The 27,218-nt window shown below is 47.4% G+C and overlaps 2 protein-coding genes across 3 annotated transcripts in view; both read right to left on the reverse strand.

Annotated features, from left to right (window-relative positions):
- Window positions 1-2,691: 2,691 nt before the first annotated feature.
- On the reverse strand, window positions 2,692-4,221 carry NKX3-2 (NK3 homeobox 2). Its single transcript, XM_048304245.1, has 2 exons — window positions 3,735-4,221; window positions 2,692-3,270 (listed from the first exon to the last, which is right to left on the reverse strand). Exons 1-2 carry the CDS (start codon window positions 4,129-4,131, stop codon window positions 2,792-2,794), a joined length of 876 nt encoding a protein of 291 aa, XP_048160202.1. The 5' UTR covers window positions 4,132-4,221; the 3' UTR covers window positions 2,692-2,791.
- A 20,784-nt stretch (window positions 4,222-25,005) lies between these two features.
- The window catches only part of BOD1L1 (biorientation of chromosomes in cell division 1 like 1), a 36,881-nt gene continuing 34,668 nt past the window's right edge, over window positions 25,006-27,218 (reverse strand). For both annotated transcript variants that reach the window (XM_048303415.1, XM_048303414.1), the window contains exon 25: window positions 25,006-26,396. In XM_048303415.1, the coding sequence (XP_048159372.1) occupies window positions 26,288-26,396 (109 nt within the window). In that variant the 3' untranslated portion in view covers window positions 25,006-26,287. The remainder of the gene's footprint in view (window positions 26,397-27,218) is intronic.

Raw genomic sequence — 27,218 nt, forward strand, 5'->3', positions numbered from 1 at the left:
TGTCCCATCGAACCTGAGACGGGAGTCAGCGGCTCGATGTCTTGTACGGGGCTACAGGCAGAGAAAAAAGCAAACTGCGAGGCAGCAGTGGCACATCTTTACCTCCTGAAGTGTACGAGAGCCCAGATTCTGCCATCCGAAAGTTTCATTTTCCCAGGAAGGAAAGTGTTGGGAATGTCGGAAGGAAATAGTTACAAAAAAAAAAAAAAAGAAGAAGAAGAAAGAAGAAAGAGACAGGCACTTCGGGATCGGGCCAAATAAACGTCAGTCCTCCTGCATCTGCCAAGGGACCGCTACAAGGGAACACTCCTTTCGGCAACAGGACCGCCAACACACCCAGTGGAGCAAAACCAAACCCAAAGCATTTCCCCCGGTGTCACGACAGCTGTTGGCTTTGGGAACAGAGAGCTTGTCCCCAGCCCATGCTGGGGCTGGGGCAGCCCACGGGGAGCCACTGCCGCCCCTCTCCCTGCCGCCGAGTTCTGCTGGGGGTGCCAGCCCGGGGACATCGAACCTGCGGGGTGCCCGAGCCTGGGGACAGCGAAATGACAGCAAGGGAGGGTCGGAGTGAGAGGCTGACAGGGAAACAGCCCGGCTGCATCTTGGAGCTGCTGGCAAGCACAGCGGCCGGGAAGCGATGGGGAAGCAGGGGCTTCCTGCAAGCCACTCCGTGCCCGGGAGCCGCAGCGAAAGCCCGTGTGAAAACCAGCGGGAAAGGAAAGAAGCCGGCTGTGATGAAGAATCAGCGGCGCCCAGGCAATGCAGCCGCCTGTGAGCATGGTGCGGCCAGGGCTCCATCGGCGCAGAGAAACAACTGCAGCCACCACCGGGTCAGGTCCCACAGAGCGCCACTGCCCGGCCCCGGACCCCCAGGTGGAGCTGCCCACCCCATGGCAGACTGCCCTCCCCTTCGGGCAGTGCTGCCCGAGGGCCGCAGATGACGGGGTTGAGCCGCCAGCACCGTGCCGAGGGCCCGGGCCCGCAGCAGAGGCTTGGAGGAGATTCAGTCCAAGGAGGGAGGCTGCCCCAAGCGGCTATCGCGGCTGTGTCGGGACACAGACAACCTCAGCAGTTTCGTCGAGGACTGCGAAGCCCCCTCTCGCAGCCCAATCCTGAGCCCGCGCCCCCGGTCTCCCCGCCAGACTCCAGCAGAGAGAAAACAATTCACCGACCCACACACTTTTCCCGGGATCCGCCAAGGTTTTAAACTGGCACGGCCCGCGGTAGAGGGGCAGCAGCCTGCACCGGGAAAAGCGGTTCGAGGTCCCAGTGGCTCCTCCGACTGCACCACATCCTCACCACAACAGGCAGCCGTAAATTCAGCCAGCGATCCTGGCTCTCCGGCAGATGGGGGATCGCTCCATCCGGGACAGGCGTTACCAAAGAAGTGATTAAGGCGCCCGGCCAGAGCTCCTGGGCCCCCTCCACCTCCCATTGAGGGAAGGGGCATCGGCGCTGCACGGTACAGCCAGGCAAGGCGGCCCAGATCTGCGACAGACTCCACGATTCGCACCACCTGCCTCTGTGCAAGCGGAAAAAGGAGGGATGTGGTCTGAGCCACGGCCTGAGGTCTGCTGCGTGGAAAAAAATATCACTGGGGAAATCCGTGTCCTCTCTCATGAACGACACAAGCAGCAGAGGTAAGTGTTAAACTAAAGTTTATAAATTAAAAAAAAACCAACAAAACAAGTACAGCGGGTAGCTTACAAACATTCACAATTCATTTGTAGTAAATAATCTAGTTGAGTGCACAGTGCCATTAAAAGAGAAATAGAGGGGGGGGAAAAAAGAAGGGGAAAAAAAAGCAACGAGTTACCTTGGAAGAAAGAGACTGTAATTACATTGCTGAGCAGATCAGAAATCCCTGCCCCTGGAGGAGAGCTCTGCAGAAGAACTGTAAAAGGCACTGATGGTATTAAAGTTTCCCATTACATCGATTTCTTAAAAAGCCTGACTAGAAATATTCACATTGAATATAAAAATAATAACAACAACTTTAATACATCTGGAAAGTGCGAAAAATCCATAACTCCTCCCTCCCCGAACACGGAAAGATCTCAGGAAAAAAAGGAAAACAAGAAGTCAGGAGTTTTGATATATCTCACCCTTTTGTGACATATTTATCCTTTGCCAGGGATCATGGAGTACAGGAATAACATGGGCAACAAGAGCAGGGGGGACCTGAAAGAGGTTTCCTTACATTCAGCACCATACAAGGCACACTCAGTTTGCAACAAGTTGGAAGACCAAGGACTCAGACGACAAAAATAATCTTCCTTACAATCCACTGAGGGAGTCCTTGATCTCCTCTTTTGAGCTGCATTTGGTTTTGCGGATTGTACTTTTTTTTCCTCTCCTTTGTTTTCTCTCTCTTTTTCTCCACACAAGATCGAGTCTCTACCGATCCAAAGGAAAATAAAACACACAAACAAAAAGTCTACACCAAATACACTGACAACATGGATACCATGAACAAGTTGTGCCAAATTGCAAGAGTCCTCAGCTGGCGGGGTGGGGACAGGGTGAGGGTCAGGGTGGGGGTGGCCGAGAAGTCCTACGTTGAAAGAGGAGAGGGTGAGGAACCATCCAAAAATATTAATAATAAAAATAATAATAAAATAATAATAATAAATACTGTCCGAGGCACTGAGAGCTGCAGCTGGGGCTCTGGACTTGAGAAGCTGAATGGATGGATTCATGGATGGGGAGGTGGCAGAGGGAAGATGGGTTTTCTGGCTGCCAGTGTGTATGGTGGGGGTGTCGGTGCCGGGGGGGTATGTATGTGTGCCTCTCACTGGGTGCCGGCAGCTGCAGCGCAGGTGGACAGAGCCCACCCGGGAAGGCAGTAGTAGGGGTAGTAGTAGGACGGCTGAAGGGAGAGCAGCGAGGGCGGCCGCAGCACCTCGCCGGGGTGGTACTGTCTCTGGTCGTCGCGCACCAGCACCTTGACGGCCACCTTCTTGGCGGCGGGGGCGGCGGCCAGGAGGTCGGCGGCCATCTGCCGCCGCTTGGTCTTGTAGCGCCGGTTCTGAAACCAGATCTTCACCTGCGTCTCGGTGAGCTTCAGCGAGGCGGCCAGGTCGGCCCGCTCGGGCCCCGACAAGTAGCGCTGGTGGTTGAAGCGCCGCTCCAGCTCGAAGACCTGCGCGTGGGAAAAGGCTGCGCGAGAGCGCTTCTTCCGCGGTTTCGGAGCCGCCGCCGCCTCCTCCTCCCCCGGCAGCAGATTGCCGCACTTGCCCGCTCCGTCCTCTTCCTCCGGGGGGCTGCGATCTGCGGGCAGGGCGAGAGCACGGCGGTCAGGGCAGGCAGGAACCGGGACAGCGGCATCCCCGCTCCTCGCGGGGCCCGCACCCGCGCACAGGCGGCCAGGTGCGCTCCCTGCGGCCAGTCCGCAGCGACGGGGCGAGCGGAGAGCCCGCCAAGCCGCTGCCCGCCCCGTCGCCGGAACAGCCGCCGCCCGCAGCCGGGGCTTCTCGCTCTCCTTTAAGCGACGGGCGCTTTGGCGGGCTGCGGGCTCAGCCTGGCCAAAGGCCCTCCCCGATCCGCCCTCCCTCGCCCCGCGGGACGCGTTTTGGGTTTTCTTCTCCCCCCGACACAACCGAGCCTGTCGCACAAGCGACTGTCGCCCTGGGGGGCCGGCGGAAAGCCACGATCATCTCCAGTTCCCAGCCCTCCGGGTCATTCCCGCCCTCCTCGCGCGGGTGCGGAGAACCCGCCATCGGGGCCGCCCCTACCTGAGACGGCGGCCGACATCTCGCTGTCGCTGAGGCCGGTGGCGTCCCGCTCCGCCGCCTCCGGTGGCTGCGCCTCCCCCGCCGCCGGCCGCCCCCCGCCCGTGGCTTCCGCAGGGCGGGCGCGGCCACCGGCGCCCTCCTCCTCGGAGCGCCGCTCGCCCTCGGGGTCCTCGCTGAGCGCGGAGTCCGAGTCCCAGCCCGCCGGCGTCCGCAGGGCCGCGGCGCGGGCGGCGGGCGAGGCGCGCGGCGGGTCCTCGGCGGCGCCGCACAGCCGCCAGCCGCCGGCCGACCCCGGGGGCGGCGGCCGCCCCGCCGCGTGGCGGGCGCGCTCCTCCTTCTTGTTGAGGATGGCTTGGATGGAAAAAGGCGTCAGGGCGTTGCCGCCGCGGACGGACATGGCCCGGCGACGGGCAAGCCCCGCGGGAGAGCAGCGGACCGCGCCGCGCCTTCAGCTAGGCGACCGCATCGCCGGCCGCCGCCGCGCCGGTGCCGGGCCCTGTTCTGCCGCCGGGAGGGCGGGCGCCAGCGGGAGCAGCCTCTCTGCGCCACTGCCGGCCCGCCCGCCCATAGGGCCGGGGCCGCCGGGGCCACCGCGCTGCGCCGGGCGCCGCCGCGGGTCCCTGGCGGCGCGGGCGCTGCCTCCGCCCCGCTCTGTCCCGCCCCCGCCCGCCCTCCGCTTTTTCTGCCGGCGGCGCTGCCATCCCTCACGGCCGCCTGACAGCGCCGGCCCCGCGCCTTCCCATTGGGCAGCCCCCGCGCGCCCCGCCCGCCCATTGGCTCCCGCCGCGGGGCGATGCGGCTCCGCGGGGCGCGCGCCGGGGCGCGCCGCCTCTTAACCCCTTGCGGCCCGCGGGGCACCCCCGCCGTCCCCAGCGCCCGCGGCCGAGGAGACCATCGAAGGGACGGTCCCTCTGCATAGCAGAAAGCGGCGGCTTCCACCTGGAGAGTGTCGGATCATAGTTCGGAGGTGTTTCGGGTGTTTCCCCCCTCGCCGCGCCTCAGCAGAGCGCCGCAGCCTGGCGCCGGGAAAGGTCCCGTCCCGACGGGAACAGTCGCGGGGACGGGACCAACGCCGCAGTCTGGCGTGCATCGCTGCGTGCTGCTGGGGAAGAGCCTCGGAACTCGCTTATTTGGAGTCTGTCGGGGGCCGAGACGCCGCGCCGGTACGGGGCTGTGAGAGCCCAAGTCCCCGGCCGCTCGCGCTGTCAGGGTAAACGCAAATCAGGCTCGGCCGGATTTGAAAAATGTGCTTTTCACCATTTCGTTTGTTTAAAAACATGGTCGGGCTCATATTAAGTATGGTCTTCTGTCCATGGGGCTTTTAAAGCCCGTATTAGGAAAGCAATTTCTCGCAGATTAAACTCTTTTCCCTAAACCATGCTTTGCCTAAAAGAAAACGGCCCTACACAAGAAGCTTTTGGAAACTATTACACGCACGTGAATTGTACACACGCGACTCATTGCCAAAACAACAATATGCCCCCCAGCGTCATGCTTTTCTATTTTTCAAATATTATTGGCGTTCTCGGAGCTAATAAAAATACCGGCAAGGGTATCAAGCAGGTAGATGAGAAATGAAACGCCTGCGCTTCACGAACACGGGTGTTTGGTGCTGGGAGAAAGCGGCAACAAAAGGAGACAAAGCATATAAGAAAGATATCCGCAAACCCGCTTTGTTCCATGAACTAAATTCCCAGGGTGTTACCGGGCTTCTCCACAGGCGTATGGCCACCGCTAACACCTCCCTACTTGATCTCACAGAGATGAGCGTCTGTTTGTAGTAGACTACGAAACAATGATAATTGATTATCAACGACTCTGGCATGAATTAAATGTTTTCAATCATAATTCTTACCCCCAAACTAAATCAGTAAAATAAATAATCTCTCTTTCATACATAGCACGAAGCTGGAGAGCACCTCTGCATGACTAAGCGAGAACTGGATTTATCTTTCTGAACAAACTCAGACCGTTTTAATGACCTTGCTTGGACTCACCTTTTACCTAGGTATTTCCCAGGAAAGCCATCGCTTTGCCACCGAAGACTTCGGTGTCACGATACACTAAGAAAATATCCAAAGGGGATTTTTTTAGAGCTGGAGGTAAACAAGAAGCATCTAAAGAAGCTGAGAGAAATCCACTTACGAGAAGATACACAGGGGGCTAGGAAGGGTGCCCTGTACGAGTATTTTAAAGGCTGCTTAACAGCCAAGAGATGAAATTTGGGATGTCGGAAGAGATGCGTGGCCTCAGACGCGGGCACAGAGGAAGGGCTCCGCTCTTCCAAGGGGGAAGGCTGGAAGTGAGGGTCGTGGGAGTCGTGGTTTGGGTTGACGGCCAGAAAGCGGCTCGGGGCACGGCGGAGACGGGGAGCTCCGGGACAGGGAGTATCTTTTGTCGGGCTCTGTTCAGGTGCGGCAGAGCGCCGAGAGCGAGGCAAAGCGGGAGGCTGCGGGGGCCAGCGAGCGGCGGGGAGGAGGACGAGCCTCTCCCCCGGTGCAGCCGATCTCCGAGCTCTGGCACAGGGAGTTTCCAACCCACGAAGACCCTGATTTACAGAGTTTCGTGCCCAAACTGTTGAAAATACCTGCAGATGGTTTACAGCGGCTGTAATTCTTTGCCAAGTTACTCAGGTATCATACACACACACACACGCACACACACACACCCCCTCCTTTTCTTTCTTTCTTTCCTAATTTTTTTTTCTCTCCTCCGCCTCTCAGGTGATCTCTGCACCCTCTTTCCGATCAGAAAACCTCTGTTTGGAGGAGGAAATGCCTGAGGAAGAGGCCGGGAGGAGAGCGAGCGGCAGCGGGGGTAAGGCGCAGGGGAGCGGCGGAGGGAGGCCGGGCAGGGCCGGCGGGCTGGGGCCGTGGCGGCCGGGGGCCAGCTGGGTGGTCCCGCCTCGCCCGGCCCCCAACCCCGCCGAGGAGACGGGCAGTGGGAGGGAGGGAAGGAAGGAGGGATGGATGGGGGGAGAGCGGCGGCCCGGCTGTGCACCGCGCTGGCCGCTCGGGCGAAGGGCTGGCAGCCGGCTCCCGGCCGCGCTCCGCGGGGCAGCACCGGAGTGGGCGGCCTGCGGAGGGCACAGGGCCCCCTCCCAGAGTGTGAGGGGGAAACCGGGCGCAAACTCTCCTCGTTGAAAAAGGCTCGGAGCGGGCATGAGGACGCAGCGGTGAGGGCAGTAGAGGGGCAGGGCAGCACCTGAAACGGGGATGTCTGAGGGGGCACGATTCCCACCTTGCCTCCACCCTTGACAAGAGCTGCACACCTCCCATTACTCGCCGTCTGAAGCGGCCAAAAGCCTTGATACACCGTAAGATACCATAACACAGGGATCCGCCGTTTCACAGACTTGTATTACATTGCAGCGGGGGAAAGCCCAAACCCCGCCGAGAGCTGCCTCTCCCCGCGCCCACCGAAGGCCCCCGGCTCCCTGTCCCGGGAGCCCGGCTCGCTGTCCCTCTCCCTCCCGCTGCCCAGCGGCGGAGCCTTCCTGGCCCTGCCGGCGGCCGGGCTGCCCCACCTAGAGGCGGCCTGGCCGCACTGCCCGGCCCGGGGCTCCTCTCGGGGCTGCGCTCGGCCCCCGCACTTACCGGGGCGCCCGTCGGGGCCGTGGTGACAGCGGGGCTGGGGCGGTCAGGGCAAGGAGACACGGGTGCCGAGGCACAGCCCCGGTGCCCGGTATCCAGTGACAAACCACTGCGTGAACTGGACAGCTGGAGGGGAGCCTGCCTGGCTGCAGTGTGAGATGGCTTCTCTCAGCCACCTGAGCCGTTTTACTTCCCAGGTGAGAGGCAGCCCGCTCACAGAAGCACTGCATATGACATGTGGGGTGATGAAATGGGGAAAGATGTGTTCTGCTCATAGGCAGCTTATGAAAGCCCTTTTATCACATGTGAAAGCACGAAGAGAGGCGGCTGCAAAACCTTAAAAAAGTCTTTGTAAGGAGCACACACTTTCTACATAATACATAACGTTGTATAAAAAGACCCAGATGATCCCCTGAGTGGGAGTACATTGCACTGGGAAAAGGAAACGTTATAACTTTTCCTTCAGGGTAGGATTTGCCCAGTATGGGAAAATAATTAGTGGTGTAATCTCCATGTGCCAGTTCTGGGGCAGAGCCAAGCTAGCACAGTACCACTTCTGCCTTCCAAGCTCTTCTCAGCTCTGAGGCAGGCCAAGCAGTTTCATGGCCAGGGGCTACCACACACTGCAGCCCTCTTGGCAGCACCTCCCAGAGCCTGCATGGTGGTAGGTAATACTTTTGCCATACCTTATTAGAGGTGATTTTTTTCCCTAGATACAAGCTGTCTCCCTGAACTAATTTGCCTCCCGATATACTCAGAGCAATGCAAATCCTTGCTGAGTCTCCTGCTGGGTCTTCCAGGGGCTTAGGTGGAAGATGGCAGTGGTACAAACAGTACTTCCTTCTATAAGGAATTTTAATCCCTTGTTGATAATGGGGAAGATTTCATTCATGGCTTTTACCTCAGCTGCGCTGCTCTCTGGCTGCACAGAAAAGGCGCATAAACATGTCCTGGACACTTGTTTTGCAGGAAAATCTTAGATCATCTGCTTTTAAACAGGTTTTGACTCTATTTCTTGAATAATAACAATTTATTTCCAAAAAATGTAGCTGTAACTACACAGTAGGTGACAGCTGTACATCTCTAAACCACATTCCTGTCAAGATTTCTCCATGTATTTCATGAGGGACCTCATACAAGTAACTGCTGCAATATTCGGTCTCCAAATTCCTTTTTACAGTTGACATAAGGACCCTGTGTTGTTGCTGAGATGTCAGCTGTAAGATGCTTCCAGACTTGAGTGAGAGAAGAATATACCTTCTACAATTAAGAGAAAAATTGGAATGATTTTTAGAATTCAACCGAATATGTGCAAATATAATGCTGACAATGAGAACTTTGTTCTCACTAACTTGACAACCTTTTAGCAAATTAGCTGAGTAGGTTTTAATAGCTGCTTTACAATCCCCTTCTCTGCTCATATTCCTCATATGGGGAAAAGCTCACGTCCTTCAGGCCTGGGAGGCTCAAACAAAAACACTCCTATAGGAGTTTACAACCAAACTGAAAATAAGGCTTGAATCTTGCTGGTTGCATATATACAGTGACACAATTTCTCCCAGTTTTATTGCTCAGAGATGCTGTTTCTGGGAAAACCAAACCAAATCTCCCTCTTGTTGCTTCATCTTTACACTAACAAGTGAAAGCTTAGCATGCAGAGTACTAAGCATGAAAATAAACCTACCAACATTTCATTTCACTGCATGGCAGTTTCCCCTGAATTATTCCTCCTTGCAAGACCTTGAAAAGGAGAAGACACATGGGTTGTCTAACCACGTTGTGCTCCCAGGAAGGAGTGAAGCTGCACGGTTGTCTCTGATGATTAATGTCAGGAGGCAACCAGCTCTGTACACACTGAGAGTCCTGTCCCACATTTGCCTTCAGGCACCACCAGCTTTTGAAATATGCTGCTTTTTCTAGGCTAGATTTCCTACTAAAGAAGTAAATGGCTATATATTCCTCATTTTCTGATTAGTTACCTGTAGGATAGCAATACAACCTGGATAAGAATAGTTTGTTTTACTAACAAAAACCAAATTAGCATGTGCAAATGGCCAGGTGCTTCTTACAGTAATTAATTAAGGCTTTTGTAGACCCTATATTTAGCTTCTAATCTGTTTTATTTGCAGTCCCTGATAGAAAAATTAAAGTAGAAACAGATTGAAATACTTATGTCATATGTGTGAGTCATCCATACAGTGTATCTACTTGTTCTGAATTTTTCCTTATAATTTAGTAGAACATTTTAAGGACTATTCACCATATTACAGTAGATGTGTTTACTGTGTGCAAGTCTCTAGACTTTTAGGAACACCTCTAGCACAGGTTAATCATTTGATGTTTATTTGATACAACATCACATGAAGTCCTGGTTTCCTTTACCACTGCCCTTCCACCTATACGAAAGTAATAAACTTTCCTAATTTTTGTTTGAAATAATTGAGCTCACTGTTCACATATTGTGGAGGAACTTGGTAATGAAATCAATGGCTACATTGGGGTACATTTAAATATTTTTATTGCTTCTGATGCTTAGGTAAATCAAGTGAGCCTCTCAGGATACTGGCACTGCTTACACTTCTAAAGTGATTTTACCTCTTTGTCTGACAGTCACCTCTTTATTGATAGCAAGTCAATAGTAATTTTATATTAATATTTCTATCTCTTTATTATTCATATCAGGAGTAGACACCTACAAAAGGTAGAATCTGGTAGTGTTTGGGACTTATCAGTTAAAAATTTACACAGATCATTGATTTCAGAATTTGAGAATTTGAGATCAAGGACTCATTTGTTTCACATCCTCCTCACACTGAATATGAAGCCTAAACCATGGAGATAGGATGTGGCATTTCGCTGTGTGTTTTGGGCAGTCTCCTGCATGCAGTTCTTGCTGTTGGGATCCTGCTCTGAGGAGCAGACCTGACTCAGGAGCTCCTGTCCTGACTCAGGTGTCTCAAACATGGTGTGTTGCAGAGATGAGAATTGTGGAGTATCTGTCCTGTTTTGGATCCAGGCCTATGTGATTGACTTCCTGCGTCTGAAGGGCAATCAGAGGTGTAAGAGCACCAGCAGTTGCACTGGGTGATGGGTCTGGTCCCCAGGAATGCCCATCGTGCTGCCCAGCAGAGAAGGAAGCCAGGCAGTTTAGACCAAGAGTCTCACTCCATGTGAGACTCGGTTCTTTGAAGGGACCCCTGCCTCTGTGAGAGCATTGTGACATGTCTGGTGGAAAAAAGGCCCCCAACTCTGCCTGCTGTGAGACAGGAGTCCTTCCCTGCAGCTGCCTTGCAAGCTCACAGTGCTGGCCTTGCCCAATAAGCTGTGGTGGAGCAGCCAAGCCAAGCAGTTTGAGCATGGAGAGCTTGGATCCAGCATTGAGATTATGAAGTTAGAGCAATTAGCAGGTTCACGGTGTGAGTTGTTTCCACTGGCAATGATTTTGTATGTACAGTGACTGTATGTTTCATCTGAACACAGCTTTTACATTAAATCACCAAGTCTTTTGGCTTTCTCAGTGAGAATACAAATACTTACATAAACTTCACAAATAAATTAGTGACTCTGTTTTGTTCAGTAAACCTGCAGATTTAACTGGCTGCCTGAAAATTACAAACCAAAACCCAAACATGACACAAGTTGTCTGCAGGCAATACAGGTATTGTTCATATTTTCTGAGTGTTTCTTAGAGGAAAGAGACTTTGAGTGTGCCAGTTGTGGATGACTACAAATAAGCACCCTGTCTTGTCCTTATGATGCTCAATTCTGTTCTCTCAGAATTTCTGTCTTCATTAGTATTTTTTTTTTGCCTAATTTTAGATGTTCTGAATTATAGGTTGTCTCCTGAGTGGGTTCTCTGGGTATTCCTGTCATAGAAGTAGCTATTTCTAGAATTCATTCTAGACATGTTTTGGAATTTACCTAACAGAAAAAAAATGTTAAGACAGGTTGATGCCTTAGGTGCATCAAGGTGGCAGATGACAAATAAAAACGTGTAATATGACAAAAGCAGTTTGGACCCTACCCCTTATATGAGCAAGTGTAAACAAGATGGTTGGAAAAGTAACCAGTACTAAAGGATTTCTGTGACTTAGTGGAAAACTCTTGTGATGTGAGTTGGACAGAAATGTAGGTAGACAAAACATCAGTTATGGATTCCTTGGAAAACTAAGAAAATCCTTTCATTTCTCCAGGTTTTCCACAACAAAAGGATGCAGAAATATGTTTGCAAGTGAAACGGAGAAGTAGAGGAGTGCTGTCTGGAAGGAATGCTTCCAAGATGGCAAATTGTGATATCCTGCAGTATCAATGAGGTTATTTTTGGCAGGACAAATGAGAGCTTTCTACTCTCCCTGCTTTGGAAGGTGGGTAGTCTGTGGTGTGACCTTTTGGTGCTTTATAGTATCATCTGTATTTTGTGAGACCTGATTAAGAACGCCATGCTTTTATCCATGTACTCCTAGTATTCCAACCCTGTACAGGAGCATAGTAAACTGCCGCCTGTAGGAAGCATTAAAACACAGTCTTTGTTGTTCTCAACTCTCATATCTCCAGAGGACTTCAGATTTGTCTGTATTTCTTTCACACACCGTACACTTTGTGCAACACCTCTCTGTCAAAGATTGTTTTGCACCAGATATGCTCCCCCATCAGGAAATATAACTCAATAAAATGAAGTGTTGTGCTTCACAGCTCCAAAAAGATGTCTGCAGTATAGTCTTCTGCAAAAGAAGCAACAAAGCTGTTGTAGTCCAAGATCTTTGTACTGTTGATGATTTGGTCTGGCTGACCAGAAATTCCAAACATGGATGGTATATATGTCTATGGATCAGTCATGGATATCCATATCTTTGACTTTACCCATAGTTATTATGCAGGGGACAAAGATCTCCCAAAGGCAAAGGACCTTCATGTACAATAATATTTCTTACATAGGGTTTAATTTATCTATTTTAGTATGACCTCGACAGCGAACTGTAACAAACCTCTGCAAGCATAAGCATGTTGACCCTGAATCCCTGTGAGTTGTCGGCAGCTCTGGAAGAGCAGCAGCGTACTGGAGGGAAGAGTGGACATCCTGCTGTCTGTGGAGGATAGGGAAGAACTTCCACCTTCCAACCCCAAATGCCTTGCTCTTTGCACTGCATACAGCCAGGTGCACCACTCAGATCCTGGGGCTACTTTCTAATACATGGTGACTTCAGAAGCAGGCCTGGGCAGCTCAGGTACCTGCTTTGGGATAAGGTAACAGCTGCTTTTACAGAGAATATATTAAATGTCAGAACACCTGGATAATGAAACAGTGAGATCCTTTCAGTGAGGAGGAGGCAAGTTTAGCAGCAGAGGAACTGAAAAGACAAGTCAATGTCATGACAGGGATCTGTGCATTGTTTTGTTCGAATAGCCCCAGCCCTTTGGACACGTGGAAGTGATACTTGTGAGCATCACAGCGCCATACTCTTGTATTTAATAAACTTTTCAAAATGTGTTGATTCTGAGACTCATGATAAGACCAGCTTATGAATATATTGGGTTGCTGCTGGCTGTAGCTCACTTAGACACATATCCTTTGTCATATGACCAAGCATCTGGGCCCCAGCCAACATTGAAAAATCCCCTGTGCATTTTCTCCAAGAGGCAGAGAGTGTTCAATAATTTCCTTGAAGAACAGGTTTTATTTTCCCACCTGCTGGCTCAGCTGCTTTTTGATGTTGAGTCTGTCCCAGTTCTTGCTGCATCCTGGAAGCGTGAATGGTGACTCTAGTCACATCAGAGTTGACTGAAAGAAATGAGGAATAAGGATGGCTAAGGAAAAGGGAATTATGATTGCTTTACTTGATATTTTCACAACTTCTCTCATCATATTAACTCTCACAGGTTAGTACAAATAAGGTAAAGGCCCCCTAGGTAAAGTCTAACCTGGTTCAATGTCAGTACATCCATGTACTTTTTTCATCCACAAAAGTTCTTGGTCATGGCAAAAAGACTGAGAGGAGAGAAGAATGGAGCTGAAGAAAGGACTTTTTAAGAACTAAAAGGAGGATAAGGGCAAAGGAAGAGATCACATATATATGTGATTCAAGAGTATGCAACAAACTGATGAGGGAAAGGGAAAGGACAAGGGAAAGGATAAGGACAAGGGTAAGGGGGAATTGAGGTCTGAGGGATCCTGTGAGAGAACTGAAGTGCATGGATGGGAACAAATGGACCTTGAGCAGTGAAAGACAGGTTGGATGAGAAGTGAGGATGGTGGGAATTAGACTGGAAAAGTGTTAGGAAGAGGGGGCTGAAAAATGAGAGAAATGAGAAGGACCTAAGCAAGGAAGCAGAGTGGAATGGAATGGAATGGAATGAATAGCTTGTGTTAAACCACCAAATCCAACTCATTACACTTGAGAAAAAAAATGTTAAATGCACTGTTCCTGAATAAGTTTGATGTGCCTATAAAGATAGACCCATGTTATATGGAATTTAATATTGCATCTGGAAACAAAACTCTGGGTGGGTTTGGACTTATGCATGGTATGCTACACAGCATTCTCATGGATACGGAGTTGAAGAAAGGTATTTCTGCTGAAAGTGGTGAATCCTGCCTGTGCTGTGCAGAGCGGGAAGCTCAGGAGGAGCTGGTGGATGGGTGGCTCAGGATACCCAGGAGTGGTGGCCCCAGGACCATCGCACGCGAGCCCTCCTTGTTCCTCTCTCGAGCACTTGAGGGTCTTGCCTAACCTGCCCCAGGCTCTGGGCGCTCCAGCCGCAGGAAAGGGATCCTGCCTGTGCCTGCCTGTGTGCGCCGTGCCTGCTGAGCTACCTGGCAGGCACCAGTTGCCATCTAGTGGCTATTGTAGGACTCTCTGTGCCTGGAAAACAGTTTTTTCCAACCAAATTGCAACCCAGCAACTGCTTTTCTAGAGAAGATTTGCACGATTTGCCCCCAGAGGCTCTTGAGTGACTCGCTCAGAAGCACAGGGTCTGACGCTGGGAGCGAAGAGTGGGCGCCCCTCTCTGTAGCACCCAGAGTCTGGCCTTGCTTTGCAATTAGACAGGTTATTCACCTGCCTTCTAGGTGTGCATTTTACAGAAGGAGAAGGCTGGGAAAGTCCCAAAAGCAGCCGAGTGCGACATCAGCCCTGCTGGGCTGGCTCCCTTACTGGCAAATGGGAACTCAGCAGAAGCGGGATCTTCACTTCTCACTTTTGATTCTGGCCAGATTATTGGAATAGGCTGGAAGTTTTTCATCATTATATTTTAGTATTTTCTTCCTTGCTAGATCCCAACCAGACCAAGACAAAATACTCTAGCTGTTGGGCAAGCACAGAGCAAATATTGGTCCAATGGGTATGTTGCATTGGCTCCAGACCATTCCTTTCCCCTGGTCCCTGAGAATTGAAGACATGGTGCAGATGGACAGTTTAAGACTGATGCCCTTGAGTGAAAAAAAAGTAATTTGATTCCTTTTCCTTTCAGAGAGCTGCCAGTCACTTTCCATTTTTTCCCTGAAGAAAAGACATGATAAATGCTGAGAAAATTTGAGAAAGGTGAGAAAAGAGGGAGAGGAGTGAAGGAATGAGATCTGTGAAGCACTCCCACTATTCACTGGTGTCTTTGAACAATCCCATTATCTCAAGAAATCAAGTGGAAGAATCTTAAGAATTAGGAGAATTTGGAAAAGTGGAGTACCTACTGTCCCCATTATATTACTCTCTTGAAAGGGAGACCACCATGAAGGAATGGAAGAATTTTCCTTCCCTGTCTCATAGAGTGCCTCAATACAGAACACCCCCACATCCTTTACTGTGGTAGCATCTCCTTGTCTTTGTGTTCACTCGTGATGGATTGTTCAGTTTTGGGTTATTGCCACTGTGGTATACAATCATCACAGCAAATAATGTCCAATTGTACTCTAAGTACTTATCACTTACACACTGAGCATAGTTTTGTTTTCAGAAGAAAAACTTCCCCAGTTCTGAAAATACGACAGAACTGTATGAACATCCATCATGAGGTCGTAGAAGTTAACTGGACTGTATTTTGTTCGTGCAAGAAAAATGGAGCTCACAACATGTCTGTACCAGCAAAGCTTTGTGCATGTGTGTCCTGGTTTGAGACAAATTCAGAGGAAAACATCTGAAATGTATGTATCCTCTAATAGAAGGCAGATTTCAGCAGCCCCTCCCCCACCAGGTTCAGAAAGAAATTCCTCAGAGGAAAGTGAAAAAAACTATTTATTTAACAAGCAGGGTGCATGCAGGCACCAAAAAAAAAAAAAAAAAAGAATGAATAATGTTAAATAATAAAACCTCTCACGTAGAGAAAACCTGAGTCCTTTCTGTAGAAGTAGCTTTGCTCTCTCTGGAGTTGGGGTGCCCTGGGCCGAGGTGTCAGGCTTCCTGGTGATGTTCTGGTGTTGCTGAACAGTCCAGAAGAAAAGAAGAAGAAGCCAAAGTCCCAGGGACAAACTTTCTTGCCTTAGCTAGCAGGCTAGCTAAAAAAGCAAAGAATTTTAGCTCTCTGTCTCTCTCCTGAGAAACAGAGATGAAAGTTGGGAAAAAGCAGGAAAGTCCTTTTCTCCACTCTGCTGCAGCAAGTTATCTGTGTTTTTGAATGCAAGCTGCCAAAAGAATCCCACCGGCTTCCCCCACCCTCTCTCAAAGGTACAGAAAGGCACAGGATTCTTGTCTGGGCATAGAGCAGGCAATAGGGGATGCAACATCATAAAGTCATCCCAAAACAATGTGTTACATGGCACAGCTGCCTTTCTTCTTTCTTGGATGCACTTGAAGAGGATCCTTGTGTCTCCAGGCTAAGGCAAACCAATATATACCTGCAAAGCATGGCTGCAGGGCAAAAATCTGAAGCTGTTGTACCAAAAAAATCTCCCCACCATAGATGTTTTATAATGAAAAGAACCCCCAACCTTTTTTTTTTTTTTTTTTTTTTAATGCAGAACTCTGTCCTTTATATGTTTATTTGAAAACAGAAGAAAACTTTGCTTTATGCTTTTGCCTAAATTAAGGACTTCATGCTGTCCTGCCTTGTCTCAGTTTAAGACAAGTTTAGGAGGAAAATGCTCTGGAATGAATGTCTCCCCCAAAGTCAGGGTTTTGGCACTCCCCTCCCCCACCAATGCAAAAGGAATTTCTTGGATGAAAGTGAAAAAAACTATTTATTTAACAAACAAAGTGCCCACAAGGCACAGGAAAAAATGAATAACGTTATATATTAAACCTCCTCTCTGCAGAGAAAGCTGGTGGATTTGGAGTTCCCTCTACAGCTGGCTCGGCCCCTCCCGAGGTCCAAGGTTGGGATGCGGCGTCCCCGCAGCCTCCCTGGAGGTCCATGGGGTCCGATGATCTGATTCTGGGATCACAGTAGGCCGAACAGTTCCAGAAGTAGAGGAAGAAGTTCTGGAGGATTTTGGTGTGCTGGTATGGGAAAATTTCTTGCCTCAGCTACCAGGCTGGCTAAAAGCAGGAAGGTGCTCCCTCGGCTCTGCAGCGGTGAGGACGCGGGGGAGTGTGTGAGTCCTTGAACACAAACTGTGCTGAAGAATTCGCCTGCCTTCCCCCGCCTTGCCTCAGACCCAGCTTAAAGCTGCGGAACCCGTTTCTGGGCATAAAGCAGACAATAGGGGAACACAGTATTATCATAAAATCACCCCAAGACATGCCTTTTTTTTTTTTTTCAGTGGGAAAGAAGGAAGGAAAATATATGAGCCACTGAAAGTTGAGAACAAAAACAGCTTCGATCTTTGAAAACAGAAAAGTAACAAAACTAGATCAAGCAAAATGCAAGTCTTAAGGGAGTAGGACCCTGCTATAACGAGATATGGTCATACAGGGAATAAAAGGCACAAATTGCAACAGAGAATTTCACGTTAGAAAAAATTCTTTAAATCTAATCAGCAACAAGAGTTGGGTGACACAGGAGTGGTGTGTGTGTGTTTTGCCATCACTGGGAATCTGTAGGATCTGGTTAGACATCACATGCTTGGAACAACCTGGAGCAACCTGCCCAGTGGATCAGTCAGTCTTTTCCTCCCCCCATGTGAATGGCTATCCTGTGGCTGACTTCCAGAGGTGTTGGTGCCAAACCTGCATAAAGAAATGAACCAACTTCTCACAGCCGCCAGCCCCTCTCTGGCAGTCCCATTCCACCCAGCACTGCAGGCAGCAGGGTGTGGAAAGGGCCCAGCCTCCAGGGCCTCCCTGGGCTCAGCGGCCCTTCATGCTTATATCTGCTGGCTCCTCTTTTCCACTTTCACACCAGTTTCTGTCCCCGGGCCCTCCTCTGATTCAGAAAAGGAGGTGGCATCTCACTGGGAGTAAATGAGTACCATTTTACTTTGATTAGATCTTCCCCAAGAGAGTATTTCCTGTGATTGAGGGCCACATAGAGTTCTAAGTTCAAAATTAGTTGAAAGAAGTTTTATCATAAGTTTTACTTTTTTTTATTTGGCCTTATATTGCCTATTTACTTAGCCTGAAAAATCCTGAATAAATAGAGTTAAATAAGCACTATATTACTGAGCAATTCTTAGCTCTTGTTTATATAAAAAGAGCAGAGTGAACCTATCATTGTCTGAAAGGAAAGTCACATTCCAGATCTCTGCTTGCTTTGGGCACCAAAGCGGGAATAACTATTTAATTTTAACATTTTCAAGTTTATATACTGGAACTGATGCTGGAGTATCATGAATGTGATCACAGAGCACTTTTATTTCATGTATTCCTCTTTATTCATTCATTTTAATGTATGTTAACTTATATAAATCATTGCACAGCATGTGTGACATGTTACAATGAAATCTAGAAAAGAAAAGAACATCTCTGGAGGGCTGAGTTGTACTGTTGACAGTAGGACTGATAGCTTTGATACTCCTCTGTTGTTCATTCTCAGTTACATCCTCAGTACATGTACAGAGGTACAGCCAGTGCCTGTGCTGTCTGGCTGTGTGATCAGCAAAGGAGCTGTGTTTAAAAATAGGGCTCAATTTTGGCTATTCATGTGGTTTGCAAGGGTCCAAATTATTCTGAAATATGTTACAGAGCTTTTTCTACGTTAGGTATATTCCCACCGGCTGGTTAAACTGGATAAGAGCTACTTTTTGTGTATGGCTTAGCTGGAGCCACGTGTAAGCATTGTCCTTCCACAAGGAAAAGCCCCAAATGATCACCAGGACTGCAGCAGGTACTTGATCTCCAAACTGAACTGACAGAAAGGCTTATGTTTCCCCAGTGGAAAGCAGTTATTTTCAGTGTATTTGGTGACATTAGGGACCAGGGCTCTGAGACAGCTTTTCTGCATTTCAGGGGACCTCAGCTTGCTGATATAAGATGTTGATGGTGAGGGCAGAGATGCATGCCTTTCAATTGCCAGTATAACTTGTTGTCAACCCTAAACAAATACACAAAATAAAAAATAAAACCTCATTCTTGGTGATGCATTTTCTTTTCTAGAAATGTTTTATTTTTAATAACCTTCACTTCAGCTGTTTCCCACCTGATCTAGTTGAAGTTGCCCCTGCTCATTGCAGGGGGTTGAACTAGGTAACCTCTAAATGTCCCTTCCAACCCAAACTGTGGTTCCTTGATTCTATGAAAACTGAGCTGGCCTGGCCTACACTGTATTTCTAGAAAGCAGCAAAAGAAGAATTTCCACAATGCAGAGGCCACAGAAAAACCAGAGACCTGTGATAATAAAAGGATTTATATTAATAATAATTACTATTGTGGTATGTTCCTTGGAGGTAGATATGCATTGTGTGTCACACCACCTCAGCAGGAATCCTTCATGGTGCTTGGGGAAGCAGCCAGCCCAACCAGGTGTCTGGTGAGATATTGGACAAACAAGTCTCCAAAGTCTGTTTAGCACCTAACTTGGGTGGAAGGGGATGCCTTCTCTTATTCAAGGGCCACAGGCAGGAAGTCTACCTTGAAATTAAAGGCCTAAACATTTATTTTTGACAAGCATTGAATGAGATGGTGGTACACATATGCCCTTAACATCCTTTTCCTCAATATTCCATGGAGTGGAACAGTCAGCTGCAATGTGGACAGTGAGCCCTGCTCCCTTAGCTGCTGCTTCAGCAAGGAGGGCATGCCATGGAATATGAAATATCCGAACAGGAGAGAAAGTAGCACCCATTGTTGGATACCCTACAGCCTTGTCTGGCTGAGACGTGTGGGTTTAAGTTCCTCACACTTGTCCTTGAGGAGCTACAGGCCAGTGCTGTCAGCTGTTAGGACAGCTTCTTCAGCTTTGTGGATTGCATCTGAGGAGCTAAGTCTAACACTACAGGAATCTCCGATGCTTCATTTGGATTCCTAACTTCTTCAGGGAGCCAGCTGGCCTAAATTCAGATGTTTCAACAGTAAGTACAGTTGAACCTTTAAGCACAGCCTCAACATTTACGTCAGTTTTAGAAATGGGGCTCCAGTAGCTAAAGAACCCTGGAAAATCTTGTCCTGTGGCAGAATTTAAAGTACCTCTCTAGGGGAGAACCTGTCACACCCCTTCAAGCCATTTCTCTGTTAAACTACCCGCACTGCTGAGAAGTGGCACAGCATATTGCAGCTAGTCTAAATTAGTCTGGCTTCAGCTTTCAAAAACTGCATGATCTCTTCCTGATACATTAGGCAGCAAGGATCCCTGAACAGTTGGATAATCCATCCTTGCAAGAAGCCGCTTTGTTTTGTCACTAGGGAAGATAAACTCCACAAATTACCTCACTGTTCACTTAAACATCAATTATTGATACAGGGGTGTCATAAATGTGTGGGAGAGCTAATGGTGCACCTGGATGACCAACATAAGGGCACTCAAATCCATGGTACAATGGCAAGGTGATTTCACAGTCCCTCTCTGCCACATGGACATCTCCTTTGTGCAGGCAGCAGTATTTGCCCAGTTCCATCAGCAGCTGGTGTAGTAAACTGATCACATTAAAAACTCATCTGCAGTTTTGTTTTGTAGAGGTAGTTTCAAGCTCCCTGACCCAGCAGTCTGTGACTGTACAACACTGGCATGGAGGAAGGCACTGGCTGAGGGGCAGAAAAGGGAAGGTGAAAAGTGCCTTGCAGTCACAGCCTGACCATGCAACCCCACCCCTGGCTAATTAATTGCACAATCAGTGCCAAAAATCTATTCCTGCCCTACTAAGTTACGGCCATCTCAAATCATATTTTTCTTCCCCGATTGCTTGGCAAGACTGTTATGTTCCTAGCTTTAAATACAGCTATCTAGGGACTTCCAGCAAGACATTTGTTTTTATTATGTTTTTCTTTTGGACTTTATTCACAAAGCCAGCAAGGCTAACTAAAAAGCTGAGATTTGAAAGAGGAAAGGGGTTTAAATGAGAAATACCCTTTCAAGGAATTTTTGGTGAAACATCTTGAAACAGAGACCTGAATGGAGATAGAATTTCCTTGCTATTTAAACTTCCATGTTTTAGTAGAAAAAATCCCACCCTGTTTGAAACAGACCTCAGATTTTTGAGAAGCTGATGGAAGTAATGGAGTGTGACATACACAGCTGGGACAAGGAATATACTGGAAGAAGCGAGCACAGTATCTTTAAGAAGTTGCCAAGACCTGCAGAAGGCTGCCATGGGCAATTTCCCCTGAACTGAAGCTACAAGCAAATGAAATAGATGGAACGTTGTTGAGATCGAAGGTATGAGTCTTCTGAGCTGTATACAAAATGGATGAGCAGGCAATTATAAGGATACTGGGGTTACCAAGAATTTGGAGTAGGTGTATACTGTATGAATGTGCAGTCACCTTTGTCAAGATGGCCCCATTAAATCTTAAACCAGAAAATTTTAATGGAAAGAGAACGAAAGTATACCTGTTGCTTTCCCTCTTTTCAATATAAACAGGTACAGCTTCAAGGAAAGCAAACACTGCTTTGGAATGGTCTGTAAAATCACTCAGTGCATCCCAGATTCAGGCCAGCAACTTTCTCTCTTCAGACCAGTGATGCTCAGCATCACAGAGGTGCCACTACCTCTTCCAAAAGCAAGGGAGTACCAAATGTCTGTGGTGGCAAATGATCTTTTCCTAATGCACAACTTGATACAGGTATCAGACTTTGGCCACTTTTACTGTAGACACCCAGCCTGGTGTTGGACTTGCATCACAGTGGACATCTGCTGATTGTCACTCCAACCAGGAGCACCTGCTGCTCTTGGTTGCCAAGTTTTATGGGACAAATTTTACTGAGTTTCTGGAGAGATTAAAGCAGCTCAGGACCTTATACAGGCTCTGAGGGATTGGGGCCAGAGGTTGTTCTGTACAGGATGGTCTTGGAACACAGGTTGAGAGAGAAGAAACAGTAAACGTATATTTGGGATGGATGTCACAGATTAACCACTGCCTTCCTCAAGAGAGAAGTAATGTGTTACTAGAGAAACTGTTGGAATAGAAAACAGAGGCACTCAGAGATCTGCCAGCATCAGCAAAAACCTTGCCCCAGCTGCTGAGTGCACCTACTGAATTCGGATCAGGCTCTAGAGGGAAATTTCACCAGTTGTAAGACTTACAAGCTTGCCAGACCCCATCTCAAAATGAAAACTGCAAACTTGTAGCTGGGGACTCTCTAGCTGGTTTTAAAAAAACCCACCACAAAGAAAAACAACTGAATAAAATCCATTTGTGTGATTTAAAATCTGTGTCGTACATAACCCCACAGTATTTCAAGTTGAAGACAGTTAAGAGGTGTAAATAGCCTTTAAGTAGAATGCACTAGAAATATGAAGAGATCCTGAGAGCTAGCCAACAGCCAGCTGGGAACACAGGCAGCCGAAGTATGGCAAGCAGGACTCAAGGTCCTGTTCTGTAAAACGCAGCAGGAGGAGTTGAACTCCATCTTCCAGCAGCACAGCTCTGGTTCACTCAGTATTTTAATATTCAGAGAAATGAAGTTGTTCCAAGAGAAGGAACTGGAAGAAAAAACAGCCACTAAAACATAAAAACCAGCCAAGTGGTTTAGAAATTTACTGGGACAGCAGCCTAGCCATGTTATTGCACCAAACGGCCCTGAGCAAGTATCTCCACAAAACACTTTCAGGACATTCTGTTTCATCACAGTGCAGGACAGTATTTTTCTCCTGACCTCTCTAACTTTGCATGGACTAGGAAAGTATCATTGCTTTATACGTATGTCAAGATTCAGGGTGGAGTACAAGCCTAACTTCTGAACAAGATGGGTGTGTCTGACTGTGGCAAAAGACAGTTTTCTTCACTTCCTCCCTCCCTCACTTCGCAACTGTCTTTGATGGGCAATGATACCCTAATGTGGCTGGTGTGGGGTCAGTAGCTCTGGCCCATGAAGCTGTGACCGGTCCACAGAGATGGTCCCGTGGAGGATCGTCTGCCCAGGGCCCGGTGTCTTCCCTCAGCCGTAGCTGGAGGGCCCGTGCAGAGGCTGTCAGCTCTCTAGTGATTGTCAGCCCATGATTTCAGCTCAGGTCTGCTGGGCAATCTCCAGGCCAGACCAGGAGGAGAGAGATGAGAGACCCGTGTAGCTGTTCCACATGGGGCAGCTTTATTAGTCCGTACCCAGCGAAGGGGAGGCCAGTGACGAGCTCTTTGCTCACAGGGGCAGAGGGCTAGATCTTACAGGGATACAGGGGGTGGGTGTCAGAGGGTAAAGGCCAGTGGGCTACAAAGGATCTGCATAGGGTCTCCCAGAGGATTCTGGGTCTGTCTTCTTCTCACCGTAACTGCAAAGTGGTTGCCTTTCCAGGGAGAGTCCTGCTGGGCAGTTAAGCAATCTCCTTATCTCAGCAGACCTCTCTCCATGGCAGGGGCTGGACATACCCCACAATACCCAAGATGAAAACCAGGTGGGAATTGCAGGACAAACTGTCACATAAGGAGATAAAATCCTAAAGTAGCTCCAGAGGTGCTTTATGGTTTTGTAACTGTGCATTCTGCAAGGCCAAAGAGCGTAAATACTTCTAGCTCTTCCTGCTCATATCTAACCCTTTAGACCTGATTGTCTTACATTGGCAATATTTAGACACTGTATCAGCAGTAAATCCAGTCATCATCATCCACATAATCAGTGTCAGATTTCTCGTGCCTGAGTTTTCTCTCTACTACTCTGCCACACTGTGACTCCTGCTGCAGCCAAGGAAAAATGATTCTTCTTCCCCTCCATGTCTTGTACTCAGAAGGGCTCTGGGAGACAGAAGGTACAAAAGAATTGGAAACTGTCAACAATCAATTCAGTAGAATGGTGAAGGTTGGAAAAGATCTCCAAGATCATAGAGTCTAACCCTTGATCAAACACTGCCATGTGAACTCAACCACAGCACTTTGTGCCATGTCCAGTCATTCCTGCAACAGTTCCAGGGATGGTGACTCCACCACCTCCCTGGGCAGCCTGTTCCAATGCTTAACCACCCTTTCACTGAAGAAGCTCTCCCTTATGTCCAGCTTGAACCTCTCAAGTTTTGCTTAACTACAGCAAACCAGTACTGTCCCTGTAAAGCATAAAAGTAACTTAGATGATACTTTGAAATAACTAAGCAAAAAAATGAAGAAAATTCCCAGTATGGATTGACAGTGATGTGGCCCAGCAGAAACATCTATTTTGTTGACAAGAAAGAAGCTGTCAGCAAGTGAAATGTCCATCAGCTGAAAGTTTGTGGAACTGGCAGTTTTTATCCTCCCTTTTAGTGGCTGTCCTGCAGAAAGGTAATTCCTTTAATGCCTTCATATCACAGAATAATTTAATCAATGATCAAAGATACATTGCATAGACAAGAAGATGTTCCCAAATATTATTCCTAAATGTTATCCATCACTAGGGGGAAGGACAGTAGACCACCTCCTAGGAGCTTAGCTTTGAGAGACTGACACCGATCTTCAGAGCTGTTTTTCTACTGAGATCAGACAAGAGCCAGTCAAAAGGATCTGACACAAGCTGGAGCTTTGTCAATCACTATAATCCATCAGAAGAGCTGTGCCTGTGAAACAGGCAAATATGAGCTGTCCTGGGGCAGGACAGGCACTACCAGCAGAGAGAGTAAATGATAATAATGTACAGCGCAGTGGGGAGGCTTCCTTAGGAACCTCCTGAGCAATCTCATTACTGAATTCATGTGAAGGAAACAAACAGGTGCAGGGGAGGACTCCACCTAAAGTCTGGAAAGCACTCATGGAAAAACAAGCATTTCAGCCTGTTTAGCCTTACAGAACAAAGGCTGAGACAAAATCTACAACTTTGGTCTGTGCAGACTGCAGGGGGCAAAGGGAAAAAACAACCAGAAAACAGGAAAGGTTCAACTTATCCTACAACTGTGTATAAACATCAGTATTAGCAATATATAGGAATATATCAAACAGTATGTTAGCTAGGTATGTACTAATATGGCAGCAGAGTTACTGTATAAAGTAAAAGGAGTTAATTTTCAGAGCAAAGATATTTTCATCTTTCAGACTAATTCGCTTAGAAAAGCATTATGTGTGCACTTGCTTTTATAGTGTACTAAGGCAGGTGAACAGTTACACACTTTCCCCACTGTTCACATACCTACAATATAAGCACTTGTGAACATTTTTTAAAGGCTCTAACCAGGTAAAGCTTATAGACATGACTCCAACCAGACACATTTGTAAAGACAAGTTCCACAGTCAAACAATTAAAGGAAAATAAAATAAGGCAACTCAGATTTTTGGCAAACATTTTATATTTTTTATATAAAAATCTCAGTAAGAAACCTAGCAGAATATCTGACGGAAACATCTGCCTTACAACAAGTTGAAAAAAAAAAACTCACAAAAAAAAGAGAAATAAAGAAAAAAAAAAAGTAAAATTCCAACCCCCAAAATAGTTTTTCATTATAAACCAGAATATCAACAAAACACTTAAAATAATCTCAGATTGTTTGGCAATTCATCACATCATAACAAGAGACACATTTGATCATAAGAAAAGTTCAACTTTATATACAACTTCACTTGAACATTTGCTCTTACCAGAGTTAATATACATTAAAAAAAGATTCTGGCAATAATACCAGCTTCTATTTTTAATACCTGTGTATAAAATGTAACATAAAATGCTGAAGCTCTATAGTTAGGAGAAGTGATGTTTGATTTCAATGGGTCCCTCTGTTGAAAAAGATAAATACTGAAAGAACAGGTGCTTAGTTGCAAAATAAAACTGTTCCATTTTAGGGTGGTATTGGTTGACTTTGAATAAATCTAACCTATTACTATTTATTTCTTGAAGTTGGTAGTAAATTTACAAGAGAAAATATAATCTAGTAAGATTACATTTTAAATGTCATACTTTGTCACAAATGTGAACAGAAAGGAGCCAAGTCCCTTTCACTATGCTAAACTACTTTAATGCATGCGAGAAAAATACTTTACCAACTGTCTGAGCATATTTTAGAGAACTTCAGATTTTAGACAGCCCTGGGGGAGTGGAGGGGAAGTTTCCTACTGACATCTGCATAGAATGTAAAATATATAATTAAAAAACCCTAAGGTATATACTAAAGTTTACAGACCAATGCTTTCCATATAATAAATAAAATGTCCATCATTGATTAGATTCATACACAGAGTAAAATACAACCTATTTTTACAAGTTTATGTACAAAGTGTATTACTAGGCACATGGGTGCCTTATGGGTTGGAAGCATCTGCATTAGCACGTCACATTGGGAAACTCCAACTTTCCAAGTCAGTGATAAAATATATAACTACTTTGTTTTTCATTCAGATACAAAGTAAACTTATTTTTCATCTGAAATAAATGTACATAATATTCTGTATAAACAATAGTTTATAAAGCTGTTTAAAATGTAACTTAAAAGTACTGCATTGTTTAACTTAGAGCTCTGAAACAAGCACGTGCAAATCCCTTTGCTTTAAAAAAAATAGAAGCACAGATGTTTGTTTTCCTTTTGACTCTTCCAAGAACAGTACTGGCTGGTAAAGATTATCGTTTTGCTTTCTTTACTGGCGTCTCCTCTGTTTTCTGCTGGCCTTTTCTCCGTACCACTGTTGGGCTGTCCTCCCTTTTACGCTTGGCAGACTGCACCTTTAACCTGAAAAGCATATTAATAATTATTTTCACAATGGTAGAACCTGTAAAACAAAGAGCAGTCAGGCACAATTCTGTTCAGAGGGCAGAGCTAAATTGTCCATCTCTGTTGAACTACAAGGATATATTATATAAAAGCTTACTACTAAAACACACTTCTTAACAGGTTATGGGGTATTATTTCAGTATGCTGGAGAGTGCTCCATACGTAGAATCTGGGGCTAGAATTCCCCTTCTTCCTTCTCTTTTTCTGGAAAGATTTGTGGATTTATAACAGAACATAATGGCCTTCATTAACCTGTACCCTGTCTCACAAAGACAGAATAGCAGCAATAGTGCCTCAAGCCCTGCATACACAAGGGGGAGTAGAGGGCAGACATCACATACCCTTACCCCGTGAACTCACACACCCCATCTATATGCTCACCATATTCCAGCTGCAACTAATTGTAAGTGGGCTTAAACTCTTGGTCATTCATAACCACACAAAATAATGGAGCTGAGGTGAACTGCGACAGCCATCAGCACACAATGCACACGTTCCCCAGGTTCAGCCTGAAGACACTGGCACATTTCAGAGAGGACAACAGCAACACGTGTTTGGCATGCAATGCATTTTACAGGTAATCTACAAGATGCAGAGCAACTGTCCGTCACATTTGTTACTTATTCCCTTGGGATTCTGCACTGTGATCTCAGCTTTACAAATTAAAGAGAATGCCAGGAAAGGAAGGAAAGGGAAATATATTCAAAACTCGGTCTAAGGGCTCTCAGAGTTTCTCCTCTTTTTATCAGCTGATCTTAGATCTTTGAAGCATTAGAATCA

This window comes from Corvus hawaiiensis, chromosome 5 (genome assembly GCF_020740725.1).
Source record: "Corvus hawaiiensis isolate bCorHaw1 chromosome 5, bCorHaw1.pri.cur, whole genome shotgun sequence".
In the NCBI taxonomy this organism is placed as follows: domain Eukaryota; kingdom Metazoa; phylum Chordata; class Aves; order Passeriformes; family Corvidae; genus Corvus; species Corvus hawaiiensis.